At 41.5% G+C, this 18440-nt stretch overlaps 1 protein-coding gene across 3 annotated transcripts in view; it reads left to right on the top strand.

Annotated features, from left to right (window-relative positions):
* AGTR1 (angiotensin II receptor type 1) overlaps positions 1-17545 on the top strand; it is a 46033-nt gene extending 28488 nt beyond the window's left edge. For all 3 annotated transcript variants that reach the window (XM_035133089.3, XM_088669104.1, XM_035133090.3), the window contains one exon: positions 12696-17545. In XM_035133089.3, the coding sequence (XP_034988980.1) occupies positions 12745-13833 (1089 nt within the window). In that variant the 5' untranslated portion in view covers positions 12696-12744 and the 3' untranslated portion in view covers positions 13834-17545. The remainder of the gene's footprint in view (positions 1-12695) is intronic.
* The last annotated feature ends 895 nt before the right edge of the window (positions 17546-18440 follow it).

Genomic DNA, 18440 nt, shown 5'->3' on the forward strand with positions numbered 1-18440 from the left:
TGCTTGCGATGGGATAGGTATGGTAGAAGCTAATTTCCCACCCCCAAATGCCCCCTGAAAATTTTGGGCCCCTGGCTGAATAGAATGGATGAGGACTGAGGAGAAAATCAAATGGAAGCCCCTTTGATGAACAGAACTGCCACTCACAAAAGACGCCTCTGTTCCATTTTTAAGGATCCATTCTTCCCACTCCGACCACTGCATCACAGCCTATGCCATTCAGCATAACACCCTTGCAACCTTCAGTGGAACAGTTTGGAGGGGCTGGCAGGTTGGCATCTCTATCCTCCCATCCATCCATTTAAAAATAATAATAATAAATTTATAAAATCCCACATTTTCTCATGACAAGCACACACAGCAACCCTGATTATGCTGAGTATTATTGACTGGCCTGAGGACACCCAGTCAGCTTCATGCTGCATGGGAACATGAAGCCATGGGAATATGAAGCCATATCTCCCTAGACCTGGTCCATCAACTCTAACCACTCTTTGCCATTGCCAGGGTGAGTAGCCAGGTGAAAAGGAATTGAGAATCTGGAGGACTGGAGGGTAAGAGCTAGGAAGATCAAGGGCTGTATGAGCAGTGTGGATGAAGGAGTTAAATTCTTCTCACACTATTAAAATCCAAGCCAGAGATTCATTATGGGGTTAAAGCACTCATCTCATATTTGAGATGAGCATTATGAACCCCCAAGGCTCATATTTCTGAAACAGGAAACATAAGTTTTGGTGCTATTGCTAATTGTCAGGTCCATGAGAACACTCTTCCCCACTAGCTGGCCCTGGTGTGTTTATATACAGGAAATGAGGATAACCCTAGGATCATGGGATTAATAATTGTGGGAGTAAATATTTTTATTTTGGTGCATTATTGCTTCTAGCCATACGAGATAACTGCAGCAAGGAACTCAGCACATTATTTTTCTCACTGCCACAGTTAAAGGGACAGCTAGGGGAAAAGGAAACCAGAAATGGATGAATGGGAACAAAATCCCTAGTTCATTGGGGGAGGGAAATACTCAAAGCCAGGGCTTTTTTCCAGCCAGAACTCAGTTCCGGCACTTCTCAGGTGGGCGCCATTGCCATTATAATAGAACAAGGGAGGCATTTGTGGTGAGTTCTGGCACCTCTTTCCCCGTAAAAATAGCACTGCTTAAAGCTATTCTTATTAAACATATTCCAAATGTTCTTCAGCATCACTTCTCAGTTTGAAAATAATGATTACTGGCAACATTGTCCAAAATCTTGATTCTAACTTTTTTCGTGGCTGTTCACAGCCTGTGCTTTCCTATTGTTTTCCTATTCTGCTTGTTGGACACTTGGAAGCTCTCCCCTACCCCATTCTTCCTCAAGTGATCCTGGCCAATCAGTGATCACAAACTGGACATAATGATGTCATCACGTTATGTAGCCAATCAGGATTTGTTGTGTGCTGATGTCTACTGAAGCCCATAAGACTGAGGACAATTTTCTGTGTCGTGGGCAAACCTAAACAATTAAGGATAACTGCTAGGACTGGAGAGTTTACCAGCCTTTCCACAATAAACCCTGGGGAAGTGTTGAAAGGGTGGTTCTTTTCCATTGTAATGAATGTTATGCTCACACTGACACCCAACCACCCGCATATGTTGGCTCAGAAATATTGCCGAATGCTTTCCCTTCTTCATTGAGGAAATTGTAGAATGAAGTTGGTATGTACTGTTAGCCACTTTTGTGGGGAAAAGGGAACATACTCCAACCATATATGAACCCACAAAGAGTGACGCTGTCGTTCCATTTGCAAAGGAGATCTAATCTAACCTTGATGTCGTGACACTCTGCCGACCTTTCGACAGGCTCCGTGCCCGCTTGCTATCTCAAAAGTCCTTGTCAGAAAGCAAACACTGCAAGTTTATGTGAGCTTGAGATCTGGCTTGCGGCATTCGGTTACGTGATTACGGTTAATGAAGTTCTCGCAGGAAGCTGCAGTCACCAGCATCTCGTTTTTCATTCAGCAAAGAGCTGTTTACCTTGCAGAGGCCCAGCATCCTCCTCTGTTATCTCAGGCAGTTTAATTAGAAGGCATGATCGTCCAACATAGGAAATGAGTGGAGTGCTAAATAATGGTTGGTGGAATAGTCTGAAGCAGCGCATTCTCCTCAGTGACTTATCATAATCATTGTAATTAAAAATATAAAAAAAATAAAAGGTCAAACAGGACAGTCATGTACAACAGGGATTAGCAGCTCCCCAGATAATTTGTTGAAAAAGGGAGCCTCAAGCAGCCCCCCCCCACCACCATTTATACTTGCTTGAATGTCTGCTCTGTTAACAAAAGCTTCCTGTGCCTTGCCAGTCCTAAAAAGAGGTCAATCTACTACTATTATATTGTTGCCAGGGATCCAATTGGAATTGCATATCTATGGAATTAATTTGCACCCATCACATGCATTAGTCAAAAGATAACAACAGCATATAAGAAGCAGTTTGGCATCTATAATTGTGATGATTGTCCTAGTCCTGCCAACTAGAAGTTTCGACCTTTTATCAGAATACTTACTCAGGAAGTTAAAAACAAAAACTAATCTACTGCTCCATTTTTATTTTTTACTTTGGGGGCTTTCCGCATTTGTCATTTATACTAGTATGACTTCTGGGTTTTCCCCCCCGTCTTTATTCAGCTAGTCTTCTGAAATGATTCCCTGGGAAGAGCGATTGATGGTTAAACCACTCTGAGAACTGTAGCTCTGCGAAGGGAATAGGGAGGTCTCCTAATAATTCTCAGCACTTTTAACAAATTACAGTTCCCAGGATTCTCGAGGATGGGGGAATCTATGGCTGTATATAGTGATATGATACTGCTTTGAATGTGTAGTGCAGATGGGCCGCCACTCTACAATAACAATGACATATGGCCTATTAGGCAGACAATCAGCTACAAAGTCACTCTTTAAAATGTTGGATCAAACAGCAACTGTAACGCTATAAATGGCAAGTGCAGAAAAGTGTGAGACTGGAACCAGCATTGTTGCCACAAACTTTCAAGACTTTCCCCTTGTCCTTAAATAAAACAGGTTGGTTGTTGTTTTTCCAACAACACTGTGGTGTCTCTATTATATATATGCAGCTGTAACTCACCAGAATTCAGTTCTGGCACCTCTAAGAAAACAAGGGAGACGTTCTAGGGAGGAGTTCTAGCACCTCTTTTTCTAGAAAAATAGCACTGTATATGATATATGGTTTATTTACACATATATGCTATGTAAGAGGGGCTCACAGCAATAACACCCCAGAAGGTATTTCTTCTCCCATAGCCACAGCCTTGGATTCAAGCAGCAATCAAGCATGTTTCTCACTCTCTGGCTTCCTACTTCTAGTCCAGCTCTCTCTCCCACCCAATTCTAGTCTTTGTCTTTCTCATGACCCACCAGGTGAGGGAGGGGGGGCCACCCATTTGCCCTCTGGCACAGAGCAAACTTCTTTTCTAATACCAAAACATTCCTTCCAGTAGCACCTTAGAGACCAACTAAGTTTGTCATTGGTATGAACTTTCGTGTACATGCACACTTCTTCAGATACACTGAAACAGAAGTCACCACAACAGAAGAAGTGTGCATGCACATGAAAGCTCATACCAATGACAAACTTAGTTGGTCTCTAAGGTGCTACTGGAAGGAATTTTTTTATTTTGTTTCAACTACGTCAGACCAACACGGCTACCTACCTGTAACTAGTTCTAATACCAACTTATACTTAGGACCATTGTGGCCCTTGCCTGGCTAATTCAACAGTGGGATCTTCCATTCGATTCCAACCCTTGCTGGATCCAGGAATTAGAAGAAACTCACGTCTACAGCCTAACTCTCACCCCCTACCACGACCAAGAAAAACCCACTCTCACAACAATAATTTTAATTGGATTCTCTGGTAGAAGGCTTCTAGTGTATCTTTAGAGAACCGTGAGTTGGATCCAGAAGCAGTTCCCCCAAAGGGGAAATCCTCCTCCACTGGCAGATGCACATCTGCATCCACCCCAGTATATTCAGGCTGTGCTGTGGCATTTGGAAGAACTTCATTTCCAAGTGGCAACCAACCATGGGATGCAAGTAACATCTTGGTAATCTAGCTAGCTGTAATGGCCACTCTTCTGCTTGACTTTGAAAGGTTACAGTGACTATATTTTAGGCAGCACATTTATATAGATCAGATTGGGGTATTGTTTCCACGTTAAAACAAGAACAATATCCAGTAAACATTCTCTCTCTCTCTCTCTCTCTCTCTCTCTCTCTCTCTCTCTCTCTCTCTCTCTCTCTCTCTCTCTTTCTCTCTTTTTTCTCTCTTTCTCTCTTTCATGTAGTTCACAAATTCCAAAGCCAAAAGAAGCCCTGCAGTTATTACTTCTGTCAGGAAGGCATTTTGCCACTATTCTTCTCTGGAACAATATTTTTAATGCTTTGTTTCTACAAACAAGTTTAGATTTAAGGTCTCCCCGTGTTGAATCTTAAGTATATGTAGGAAACCTAAATGGCACTAAGCCTATATTTTCATGTGAACTTTTAAAGCACAAACACACACCTTAAAAACTGATATGGAAATGTGGAGAACTGAATTTACGATTAAAAAATTGAGAAAACAAAACTGACACTTTTTCCTATCTCTGTTCTTCAGTAGTATATGTGCAAAAGTTTGGACTGTCATTTCTAAAAGCATTTCTAAACATTCGTGAAGGCAGGAATAGTTCAAATAAAGAAAAGAAGATTGGGTTGTATCCTGCAAATTTCCCTTTATGACCCCTTGTTAAGGGTATTTGTTACTGTATAGTTAATCAACAAAATGGGAGCATGATGGGAAATAGAAGCAAATATGAAGCCCGATAAAAGAAAACACAAATTAAATTATGTTCTTGCTTAATTGCCGTAGACTCTACACAGCTCTGCAAAGCTCATTAAATTAATTTCATTATAATAACTAATTACAGGGTGATCTATCAAAATACAAAGCTGTGTTATATATATAACTATTTCCCCTTTTCTATAGTTAGCTAACATTTAAAAAGGGGTGGGAGTTCATTATTGTTGCAGAATGCAAATTTCTGCAATTTACCTCTCAATGAAATACAGGACAACTATTGATGGTTTGAACAGGTCCAGAGTGCATCATAGAGGTATTTTGATCAGCACAGAATTATGCAGCTGGATAATCTGCCACTGTCACTGATACCCAGAATGCAGCCATGAAACGTTTGTGATCGTTTGATCGGCTCTTAAGAATGAATGCTCCCCCTGATTTAAGTGTCTTTCATGCATTGTCTAGAGAAATTTTGCACTTTGCCTAGATTAGTGATAATGTAAATGAAATGCATTGCAGTAAAGGGAGAAATCTCCATGCTACAGTTTCTATAATTAAATCTTCATGTTTCCTGGCAAAGAAAGGGGGATAATTTAGTGAAAGGCATAGGTAATGTTCCAAGCTGTTATGCTGCATCACATCGGTGGTAGCTGCCATCTTGATTTTCCACTTCAGAAAGGATGTGTTTCTGCCTCAGTTGTAAAGCTTTTCACTTGCTTTCCGATTTTCATACCAGTCCACCAGCTGTGGATTTCCCGAGGAACATCTTTTATCGGTGCTACCTTTGGAAGCGTTAGAAGTTCCCTTGACTATAAAAATCCAATTTGGATCTTAGCAGTAGTTCCTCAGTGCAGCTTAGACACTGGGCCCCTTGGCCGTTATTTCTCAACGTAATATAACCTCAAACAAATAGCTCGGCAAGGTCATACAGGTGATAAGGTTACAAGAATATCTCACTTAAGCTTTATCGTGAGAAAGTTACACAGCTGTCCTGTTCCAGGAATCTGCAATACCAAATAATATTTCTTAATGAGCAAACAAGAAAGGCCGTCACTATATCTTGCATACCCTGCAAATCTCCCGGGAAAACCAGGACACTCCATTTCCCCCCACAAGAGCATGGTAGCAATTTTGGGTGCTGTGATCTCGCATGATTTCGTGCTGAGATCTCACCCCAGAAAAAGCACTTTTTTCAGGGCTGCAATCTCACACAGCACCCCAGAACACACCTTTTGGGGCACCATGAGAGCACCCCCTCAAGAAATGTGTCTTTTGGTGCTCTCAAGCGGGTCACATGACTCACACAGGAGCATGGATGGGAAGACACACTTCCTGGTTTCAGGACTTAACATATTGAAGGACATTATCTTGTGCAATTAAAACAGGCAACATCTGAATGGGAACATACAAAGATTCCTTGAGCAGACCAAACAATAACCTTTTTCCCATAATGGCTAACCAGGGGTCTCCAGGAAAGTGACCAGTGCAAGAAAGTTATAGCATTCCCCCCAACAACTGGAACTCAGTGGCATACTGTCTCTGAAAGTTCATGCCCTCAAAATTCCAAACTAAGGCAGTTTTATTCAGCAGATTAGAATACCATATTGGCCCAAATATAAGACACACACACCCCAAATTCTGACCGTGAAAAGTTAAAGTGTGGCTTAAATTTGCAACCTTACAAAAATTGGCTTTTACAATATCACTGCTGCGACATATGGTATGGTATTGACAGTGCTGTATTGATTTGCATTTATGGTGCCACAAACAGATGTTTAACCCACTTGCAGGTCCTCTCTAGTACCCGTAGGATTTTCTTCTACATTTGTCATTTATGGGTGTGAGTGCCTGCGGAATTTTAAGGGAGTGGCTTAATGTATTTTAAAATTTTGTTGGAAGCCGCCCAGAGTGGCTGGGGAAACCCAGCTAGATGGGCAGGGTACAAATAAATTATTATTATTATTATTATTATTATTATTATTATTATTAGGGTATTGTCATTCTTTCCTCTCTCCCCCCCTTGAATTTTAAAGGTGCAGCTTATTTACGGCTGCGGCTTATATTCAGGCCAATGCGATAATTCATTCACTGCATCGTCTGGAACAGGGCTGGGGAACCTGTGACCCCGATGTTGCTGGAGTGCAGCCACAACCATCAGATATTCTGGGAAGGGGCTGATGGGAGTTAGAGTCCAGAATCACCCCTGATTTAGATTGTGTTCTACGATGCACCCAAAATTCCATTTGTGCCTGCTGGCTGAAAGAGGTGGTGACTCAACGGAACCTTAATTCCCAAGTAGTGCCACTGAAAGTAAGCCTATATCCCCCCCTTTATGGCTACAGTTTCCAGAGTACCCCTTGAAGAGGGATTGATTTTTAAATTACTCTGAAAAGTATAGCTCTGGGTGTGGAACAGGGGTCTCATAACAACTCTCTGCAGCCTTAGCAAACCACAGCACACAGAATTCTTTGGAGAGGGCAAGCCATGGCTCCTTAAAGTGGCATCATAGAGCTTTAAAAGCATGATGTGATGGCAGCCTTATGATTCCCCGAAAGGCAATTCTTTTTATTCTTTTTTGTGGCAAACTGAAAGGCAATACTGATTAATAATGAGGCTAGTAGTTTTGGCACTGGGATGTGTCAAATGTTGCACATGTTTAAAAACCCTAAAATGGGACCTTCTGTGGTCAGTATATTGCTTTCTTTCTTCAAAGCAGGAAATATTATCTTGAGAAACCTCTGTTTAAAATATCTGCCTTAACTTTTTAAACTTCAAAGAAATAACAAAGATTCTTTCCGAGAGGTGCCTAAACTATAATTTACAATCAAATTTCCCATGAATAGGGGAAATTAAATTGTAGTCCTTGACAAAAGTTTGATATTCAGTTACACATAATTAGGTATTCAGTGTTAGTGCAATTCCTAAGAAACTGAATGATATTTAGCTAATATGAGTGCATTTTGTGGCACTCGCCCTCTGTGAAACAACACTTTTGCTATAATGGAATTATATCCAGGAGTCATTGCAGATATTCAGAGTAAACATGCTCTTTTGCAAGACTGCACCCCCACATTTTGTCAATTAAACAACAAGTAGCCATGGCCGAAGAATAAATATACCGTAGCTTCAACCAGTGCTCCAGTTAGGCAATTCTAAGGGTGGTGTTCAACTAACTTATCAACTAACTAAATCCATAAAAATTAATGGCCCTACATTAGTCATGACCATTAATTTCAATTGTTGTTTTATAGTCGTTTAGTCATGTCCGACTCTTCGTGACCCCATGGACCAGAGCACGCCAGGCACTCCTGTCTTCCACTGCCTCCCGCAGTTTGGTCAGACTCATGTTGGTAGCTTCGAGAACACTGTCCAGCCATCTCATCCTCTGTCGTCCCCCATAGTTGCCTTTGACTGGACTTAACTGTCTAGTGGTACTTTACCTTTTTTTACCTTGTTCCAGATCATCCCAGATCTTTTTGCAGATATTAATACTGTGCAGGTTGAAGCAACTGGAAGCATGAGAACTGACTTATTTCGGAAGAAAACATTGTCCAGACCCATAAAAATATTATTCACAGTTTTACTTGCATAACCCACAATTTGCATTATTGTTGTTTAGTCGTGTCCGACTCTTCATGACCCCATGGACCAAAGCACGCCAGGCACTCCTGTCTTCCACTGCCTCCCGCAGTTTGGTCAAACTCATGTTGGTAGCTTCGAGAACACTGTCCAGCCATCTCATCCTCTGTCGTCCCCTTCTCCTTGTGCCCTCAATCTTTCCCAACATCAGGGTCTTTTCCAGGGAGTCTTCTCTTCTCATGAGGTGGCCAAAGTATTGGATCTGTCCTTCCAGTGAGCACTCAGGGTTGATTTCCTTCAGAATGGATAGGTTTCATCTTCTTGCGGTCCATGGGGCTCTCAAGAGTCTCATCCAGCACCATAATTCAAAAGCATCAATTCTTCGGCGATCAGCCTTCTTTATGGTCCAGCTCTCACTTCCATACATCACTACTGGGGAAACCATAGCTTTAACTATACGGACCTTTCTTGGCAAGGTGATGTCGCTGTGTTTTAAGATGCTGTCTAGGTTTGTCATTGCTTTTCTCCCAAGAAGCAGGCGTCTTTTAATTTTGTGACTGCTGTCACCATCTGCAGTGATCATGGAGCCCAAGAAAGTAAAATCACTCACTGCCTCCATTTCTTCCCCTTCTATTTGCCAGGAGGTGATGGGACCAGTGGCCATGATCTTAGTTTTTTTGATGTTGAGCTTCAGACCATATTTTGCACTCTCCTCTTCACCCTCATTAAAAGGTTCTTTAATTCTTCCTCACTTTCTGCCATCAAGGTTGTGTCATCAGCATATCTGAGGTTGTTGATATTTCTCCGGCAATCTTAATTCCGTTTTGGGATTCATCCAGTCGAGCCTTTCGCATGATGAATTCTGCATATAAGTTAAATAAGCAGGGAGACAATATACAGCCTTGTTGTACTCTTTTCCCAATTTCAATGGGCCTACCCATTGAAAAGTTAGTTGAGCACACCCCTAAATGTTTAAATTCTGGATTTAATGGTCTTAAGAGGGGGCTCTCTCTTTAGATAGTAGTGTCTATTACTTCACTTGCTGAGTATTATACTCTCTTTATGTATCTCTTACTAAAGTCCTATTCACATGACATGGCATGCACATGAATGAATGTAGGTAAGGCAGGTTGGTATCCACTAACCCCACCCTGAAGTGCATGCATTCAACAGACTTTGTGAACAAACCCTACACATGTATGAATTGTCTAGAGCAATGATGGCCAAACTTGGCCCTCCAGCTGTTTTGGAACTACAATTCCCATCATCCCTGACCACTGGTCCTGTTAGCTAGGGATGATGGGAGTTAGAATCATAGAGTTGGAAGAGACCACAAGGGCCATCCAGTCCAACCCCCTGCCAAGCAGGAAACACCATCAAAGCATTCCTGACAGATGGCTGTCAAACCTCTGCTTAAAGACCTCCAAAGAAGGAGACTCCACCACACTCCTTGGCAGCAAATTCCACTGCCGAACAGCTCTTACTGTCAGGAAGTTCTTCCTAATGTTTAGGTGGAATTTTCTTTCTTGTAGTTTGAATCCGTTGCTCCGTGTCCGCTTCTCTGGAGCAGCAGAAAACAACCTTTCTCCCTCCTCTATATGACATCCTTTTATATATTTGAACATGGCTATCATATCACCCCTTAACCTTCTCTTCTCCAGGCTAAACATACCCAGCTCCCTAAGCCGTTCCTCATAAGGCATCGTTTCCAGGCCTTTGACCATTTTGGTTGCCCTCTTCTGGACACGTTACAGCTTATCAGTATCCTTCTTGAACTGTGGTGCCCAGAACTGGACACAGTACTCCAGGTGAGGTCTGACCAGAGCAGAATACAGTGGTACTATTACTTCCCTTGATCTAGATGCTATACTCCTATTGATGCAGCCCAGAATTGCATTGGCTTTTTTAGCTGCTGCATCACACTGCTGACTCATGTCAAGTTTGTGGTCTACCAAGACTCCTAGATCCTTTTCACATGTACTGCTCTCAAGCCAGGTGTCTCCCATCCTGTATTTGTGCCTTTCATTTTTTTTTGCCCAAGTGTAGTACTTTACATTTCTCCTTGTTAAAATTCATCTTGTTTGCTTTGGCCCAGTTGTCTAATCTGTTAAGGTCATTCTGAAGTGTGATCCTGTCCTCTGGGGTGTTAGCCACCCCTCCCAATTTGGTGTCATCTGCAAACTTGCTCAGGATGCCCTCAAGCCCATCATCCAAGTCATTGATAAAGATGTTGAACAAGACTGGGCCCAAGACAGAAGTTGTAGTCCCAAAACAGCTGGAGGGCCAAGTTGGCCATCACTGGTCTAGAGGATCGGTCCACACATTCTGGGATCCTGTAAAACTCAGTTTGTACCTATTAACTATTCAAAAGACCCTTCTGAACCTGCACCAACCAGGAATGTGATTATAGGGTGTATGATGTCATGTGAACAGTTCTTATGTGAGTTCACAATACATGGCTGCTGCTTCTGCCAATGGAACAACTAACTACTTTTCTGTTACAGGCAACACACTCCAAATATACAATTTCTTCATACTGTTATTCCATTACAATCAGCAAGAAAACATGTTTGGTTCATTGATTTTGGCTCATATTTATTTTAATCATAGTGGCTTAGCATACCCAAAGTGAGTTTAAGAATAAAGCCAATATGCTTGCTAATCAGACACAAATTAACTTTTGGCAAGAGATCTATGTAAGTTCAGATAGACAAGTTTCTGAATGCCAAGAGGTTTTGTTTTCATTAACAGCTATTAAACTTCCATGATCCAAGACGACCTCTTAAGTGATTCACTAAAAACATATTTAATTGTGTTGTTTGTCTTGGTCTCCAATGAGCAGCCAAAACATAGCCTATGAATGTTACTCAGATGCTGACTTTTGATCCATAATATGAGCTAAACAGAACACCAAGATGTCTGGGATCTAGCAGTTGTGCTATATTGGGCATTTACATTGATAAGATAATGCAGTGGAAAGAACAACATTTCATTCATCTTTCATGATGTAATGTTCAGGTTGCTTACGTCTGTCCAGTCCTCTTTTTTTTTTCATTTTCCTACTCATATTGAAATACTGCCCCTCAATGAGGCCAAACTTAGATTCACAAAATGTTTAGAAGTATGCGTATCCCTACGTACCCCCAGGGGGGGGAAGCATTGGGTCAGTCCCTTGTTCTTGTAGAATGCAAGAAAACATTAATATACCTAAATTCAAGAAGTCATTACAATTGATATAAAATTGTTCTAAACAAGGATTGGGAACCTGTGGCCCTACAGATGTTGGTGGACTCCAACTTCCACCAGCCCCAGCCAGCATGGCTACTGATCAAGGATGATGAGAATTATAGCTCAACAACATATGGAAGGTCACAGGTCTCCCATCCTCGATCTAAAGCATAGCTCTTAATGCCTGGATTCCAGTTTGATGTACCAACCTAAGGGCAGGAGGCAGACATGCAGTGCAATACTGAGAAGTGCTTCACGAATGTAACAAGTAGCAAACACCCTTTCCCACTATTGTTGTGGTGTGGATCTGTGACAGAGTGGAATACAATAACATTGATGGGTAACCCACCATTACTATTTAGTCTCTCTATGTGTGTGTTTTATGGAAATGAAGACTGGGTGGGGGACCAATGGAGGAGAAGAATAAACTTGCCCCCTAAATGTCATTTTAGTGATTCCAACTTACAGGAGTTCTCTTCTTCCACAAGTTGCAAAGCTATGGAGCCATTTGCTGAGAGTTGTTAGGGGACCCCTATCTCCCATCTGCAGAGCTACCATTCTCAGTTTAACAATCAATCTCTTTTCCCAGGAAACTCTGAGAATTGTAACTCCGCAGGTGGGAGATAAGAGTCCCCTAACAACTCTCAGCACACTTGACAAACTACAGCTCCCAGAATTCTTTGGGAGAAGCCTTTAAACAGTCATAGCCAATGGTGTGATAGTGCTTTAAATGTATAGTGTGAATCTGCTCTTATTCTTTTTTTAAAAAAGACAACTGTTGTCAGGGATTGAACCTAGAACCATGTGCTATTCCAGTGAGCACTGGTCCCTACCCAAGTGACATAACTTATGCCAATTGAAATCAAAGTACTAGGTTAAATATTTGGACCATAATGCAGGCTTCTCCGGAATATGGAATTCATGAAAATGTAGTTAGAGTATTAAACATCTACCATAATTGCAGTTAAGAAACTGTTGAGCAAGTCCTTCCCCCAAAACAATATTTAAATATAAAGGCAAAACAGTAGTGATAATGTTCTCATTTTTCTTCCCCAGATGAGCCTGGAATTAGTTTTCCAAAGAGCCTCTACCTGAACTTATAAAGATGCTCCTAAATATGTCTACAGAAGAGACTGTGAAAAGAATTCACGTGGAATGCCCCTCACTGGGAAGGCACAACTACATGCTAATTGTTGTTCCAACTGTTTACACCATCATCTTCATCATAGGTATATTCGGAAACAGTTTGGTGGTGATTGTTATTTACTTCTTCATGAAGCTGAAAACTGTGGCAAGTGTCTTTCTGTTCAACTTAGCGCTGGCTGATTTGTGTTTCCTCGTGACTTTGCCATTGTGGGCGGCCAACGCCGCCATGCAATACCGCTGGCCTTTTGGCAGTGGCTTGTGCAAGTTAGCTTCGGCTGCAGCAACCTTCAACCTGTATGCCAGCGTGTTTCTCCTGACGTGCCTCAGCATTGACCGTTACTTGGCAATTGTGCACCCAATGAAGTCCCGTCTTCAGCGCACGATGCTCGTTGCCCGGGTAACTTGCATTGTCATCTGGCTGATGGCGGCACTTGCCAGCTTGCCTGTGATTATCCACCGTACCGTATACTTAATTGAAAATGAAAATATAACGGTATGTGCTTTTCGGTATCAGACCCCCTCCAACACAACCAACGGCACAACACTCAAAGTTGGATTGGGCTTATCGAAGAACATGCTAGGGTTCTTGATCCCCTTCGTGATCATTTTAACAAGCTATATATTAATCTGGAAAGCCCTGAAGAAAGCATACCAGATTCAGAAAAACAAGACCAGAAACGATGATATTTTCAAGATGATTGTTGCAATTGTCCTTTTCTTCTTTTTTTCTTGGGTTCCTCATCAAATATTCACTTTTCTGGATGTGCTGATTCAACTCAGTGTGATCACCGATTGTAATATCATCGACATTGTGGATACAGCAATGCCTTTCACGATCTGCTTAGCGTATTTTAACAACTGCCTGAATCCCCTCTTTTATGGCTTTTTTGGAAAGAACTTCAGGAAATATTTCCTCCAGCTTCTGAAATACAGCCCCCACAATGTCAGACACGCTAGTTTCACGACAAAGATGTCCTCTCTTTCCTATCGACCTTCGGAGAACTTAATCCTAACAGCCCCCAAAAATGGGTTCTTGGACACTGAGTGACGACTTGGCGGCGCACGTTTTCCACAACCTAGTTGGCCAGCACAGTGATGTTCACCCAGAGTCCCACCCACCACAGCTTTAAGTGTTTAACCATCTGAGACACGTTGTCCTATTAAAACTGAGCAGTGGCCTCTCGTTTCGTCTTGTGAAGAGGATTGTTGGTTGTTTACAGCAAATGTTAATGAAAGTAAGTAAGCTGAGGTGTTCACCATCAGCCTGTCTTTCTAAAGCTTGGGGGACAATAGTATGTGGAAGAGCTCTTGAAATGTGCTAGGAAGTGTGGTCCAATTCGTTCTGTCAAGGCTCTGAGATTTGCTTTGCACATGCATAAGCAACTCTGACATTGCCTTTTGGGGCCTATTACACAGGAGACATCAGAAAGGCCTGTTTTCAGACTGATGAAAGCAAATTAAAAGTCACGAGGTTTTTCAAGAATGTGAATTTTTATGTCATATGTACTACTTGATTGTAATCAAAATCTACCTATGCTACATTAACATATATATATACACCATAAAGTCCATTTTAGTGTCAGTAGGAAACTTGGGTGAGCATACATTTGGAGGTAATTTTCAAATAAGGCAGGAGTGTACATCTGAAGTAGAATGAAACCACGTGTGTGTAAAATGTTTCAGTTTTCAGTTTACGCTTGTTACCCATTCGACTAAATGCAACGCATTTCATTGAAAAGTGCTTCATTCTGTAGATATATGTTCAACACTTGACTTCTGTGGAACTATGTCTATTTGTTGTTTATATAAGACAAATGTTCCTTCCAGTAATATGTGCCCTAAAGAGTTTTGAGAGTAGAGGCCATATGTGTAGAAGAACTGGGTGGGGAAGTGATTTGTGATTGGTGTCAAAGTTCCCCAAATTTACCCAATCCAATGTGGACCATCTTGCACATCATCCTGAGTGGTGACGTTTTACACCATGTGGCATCCTTTTGTATCTGTGGGACTGATCCATTAAGGAAATTTATATGTGTAAACCTGCTCCATTGTTTCAGGAACAGGATCTCCTCCCTGGGCAATTCCTGGTTGATTTTTTATTTTATTTTTTGTTAAATTGTCAAGTGTGTCAACCAGGATGTGCTGCTGATTTAAACTGACGACAAATCAGTGAATATGCATAAACAGTTTATTCACATGTGAATTTGGGTCCTCATAAACTCAGGCAATAGGAACAGTTTGGGCATGCCTGCACTGTCTAGATTTCAGTTGATTGGTCAGAATATATCCTATAAGTAGCATGCACATTCCCCTGTAGTGGATCCTACGCTTAATTTGTACTTAGGTGCATTCTTAATTTATTTTTTATTTTTTGCAATTGTTGGTCCACCTCCAAACTGGTATTATCCTCGCTGCAATTAAACCAAAGTTTTGCTGGTGTCATTGGCACGCCCCTTCTCCATTGCTGCAGATATACATAATTTTTTAAACTCTGATTTGGCCTTGATCTACAGCTTTGGCTGATTGAGATTTCACCATCACTATTTCCTTTCTCTGGTTTTCGCACATGCTGATCTATTTTAACAACACCAAAGAACAACAACAACAACAACAACAACAACAACAACAACAACGGAAGGTGGGGGGATATCCCCCCTGAATCTTCCGTAGACTTTTTAGACTCGTATAAATTTGTTGTGTTATGGCACAGCCAACTGCCTAAAATGTGTCATTATGCTCATGAAACATACAACATGGGCACTGCAAGGAAGTTAGGAGATATGCCTGGGCTTGATGCATCCTTAAACAGCAGCATAGCAGATTGCACTATGACTTCAGGATTTTTTCCCCATGCAACTGATGTGGTATTCATGGAAAGAAAGAAATGTGGTTTGCTCGGTTCAATGTCTACTGAAATCAGATGGATTTATTTTACTGATTGCAAACTATACACATCTACTTTGCATCCTATCAGCAGCTGTTACAAGTCTTCAATGCTCTTTACTGCTGTATATGTGCGCATGTAATTTGTATTGTTTAAAATATGTAAAACAGAGATATTGTGTGCAATCCAAAGAAAATAATGCATATGCCCCATTATCAGTCTTACTTTTTTAAAAAAAGGGTATATATGCTCTGGATCACAGGCAACTTTGCTGTCTGTCTATGTCACAACAGATTAGGATTCTTCCAGCTGGACCACCTGTCTCCATCATTGGGCAACCAAACAGCTGTTGGGAAGATCACAGATAGATCGAGATAGCCTTACCTTGCTGCTGAGCCTTCAGAACAGCTTTCCCTATCCCTCCAGTTCTAACCTAGAACTTCCATCAGCCCTGACCAGCAAAACCTATAGTCAGGGATGGTGGAACTTGTGGTCTACAACATCTGTAGGACACCAGGTTGGGAAAGCTTACGGTACTTTAGTCTTTGGTAGAATATGGAGGTTGAATTTAGCAGTCAGGATGGGCAGCAACTGATTGCAGTGGAACACAACGCCAGTTCACACTTCATTGGCAATGAACTGGCCGTCCCCAGCTCACCAGCACAATCTGCATGTAGGGTCCCGGGGAGAACAATTCCCTCCTTGCTAAATAGTGGAGGCTGAGCCATTTACCATTACCACTGGCAGCAGCGCTCTTTTTTTAAGAGCCAAGTGTGATTATGGCAACAGTGGTGGGATTCCATTGCCGTCCTCTCCTCAAAACCATGCACACCCTATTGCTTTTAAGTAGCAGTGGATGGAGCTCTTGCTGTGGCTACCACAATACTTCCCTGCCACTGTTGCTGCTGTAATTTAAGGACTAGAGGGAATATGGAGGGGGGGAGAAGAGAGAAAGCCCACCATGGTTACCTCCAACACAGGCAGCAGTATTGCAGAGTTTTATGGCTTTAAAAGAGAGAGAGAGAGAGCCATCCCACGGCTAATGAAAATGCTCTTGCCCCCACCTAAACTAGCAAACCAGTTCAACCCAAAATGGTCCCCTGCCCACTCAATTTCAGAGGGAGTGCAGTACTTCCAAGCTTCAGGGGGAAACACAGAAACCTGGGGGGGGGGGGGTGTTGCCAGCCCTTGTTCGCACTACTGATGCAGTTGGTACACAGGACTAGAAGGCAGAGGAGGTTGGTGCAAACTGGGCAGTAGATGTCATGAAGTGGTAACCATCTCTGTGATCACAGTTCTTAAGGAAAGTGTGACCGACCACAGGAATGGCTGCTATATAAGACAGTGAATGCATGAGAGGGGTAGTCCTATGTGGCACAGATCATTAGCTACCACTACCAATGGCAAATGCTCATGAGCACTTTTCTTCTCAATTTCATGTTCTCGTCACGTCAGAGTTATTGGATGGCTCATTTGCCAAGAATGCAGGAAAGGTTTTTCCCCAGTCAATGGTACCTACATACTCTGGGCTGGATCCAGACTCTCCCACTGGAGAAAGGCAGGAGGTGGCTTTTGCTGATACTGTGCCACCTGAAAAGCTATTCTAGAAGGCCAATGACCCCCCCCCCCCGGAACAATATGGAAGATGGTGCTGGGGAGAAGGGATTGGCAAAAAATCTCCTCATTCCTTTCCTCTGCTGGATTTCTGTCCCTTCCAAAATGCAATGAGTCCTTCAGGGAAGGCCAGGTCTGGATCCAACCCAAATAAAACTTTTCTTTTCTGCTGGCAGAATTCTTTTTAAATGATGGCTTGCTGAAGTTGTAAATAAAGGTATTTATTTCTATTTATTGTATAATAAAGCTTCATCTGACTCGGGACATCATTTTCTCCAATCTTGGATTTAATGTTCTTTATCATAAATATATATTCATAGAATAGACTAAATTACAAAAGGATAGCACTTGGTGGTACAGGAAACACTATGCCTAAAGGAATATATATATATATATATATATATATATATATATATATATATATATATATATATATATATAATAACATTGTGCTAGTGATTCCACAAAATTGCTTGGAGACACTGAAATTAGTAATCGCCTAAAGGTGTATATGAGTTTCTAGTGGGTTTTACATTTACTTTAATATCTTCCTCTACACATTTTGTATATAGGAACTGTCATCATTCAATGAACCCAAAGTTAAATTTCATGTTCGATAATGTGACACCAAGATGGTAACATGTGTAGTTTCTTTTATCTTGTGGTGTTATTTTGTTGTATCTAGTGTAAAAACTGTTACTACAAAACTGTCTATCATATACATTTTATGGGTAGAAGCCAACTAAATCATATTCAGAGTACACCCATTAAAAACAATGATCTTAGGTGACTTCAACTCCCATTTATTTAAATGGGTCTACTGTAAGTGTGACTAACATGGAATATCACTCTATAGTGATACAAGCTGTGAAAGATATTGTTCATGTAATGTATTGAAATTTCAAAGCATAATCATGACTGCTTTTCTAGCTTTATTATGGAACATATAGAAGTAAGTTACTCAAAAATTCCATGATACTTGTGGAAAATTGCAATTGTTTAGTCTACGCTGATCTATCCTTCTTCGGAAACCCAACAAAAAAGAGCAATCCCGATTTCAGGAACCACATTCACTACAATGGATGTTCTCTGTTTGGTGGCTTACTCATTGGCTTCAGTGGAGGCATGGAGTTCTACTAAAGTGAATGGATCAGCTC

The sequence above is a fragment of the Zootoca vivipara genome, chromosome 5 (assembly GCF_965207765.1).
Source record: "Zootoca vivipara chromosome 5, rZooViv2.hap1.1, whole genome shotgun sequence".
Classification (NCBI taxonomy): domain Eukaryota; kingdom Metazoa; phylum Chordata; class Lepidosauria; order Squamata; family Lacertidae; genus Zootoca; species Zootoca vivipara.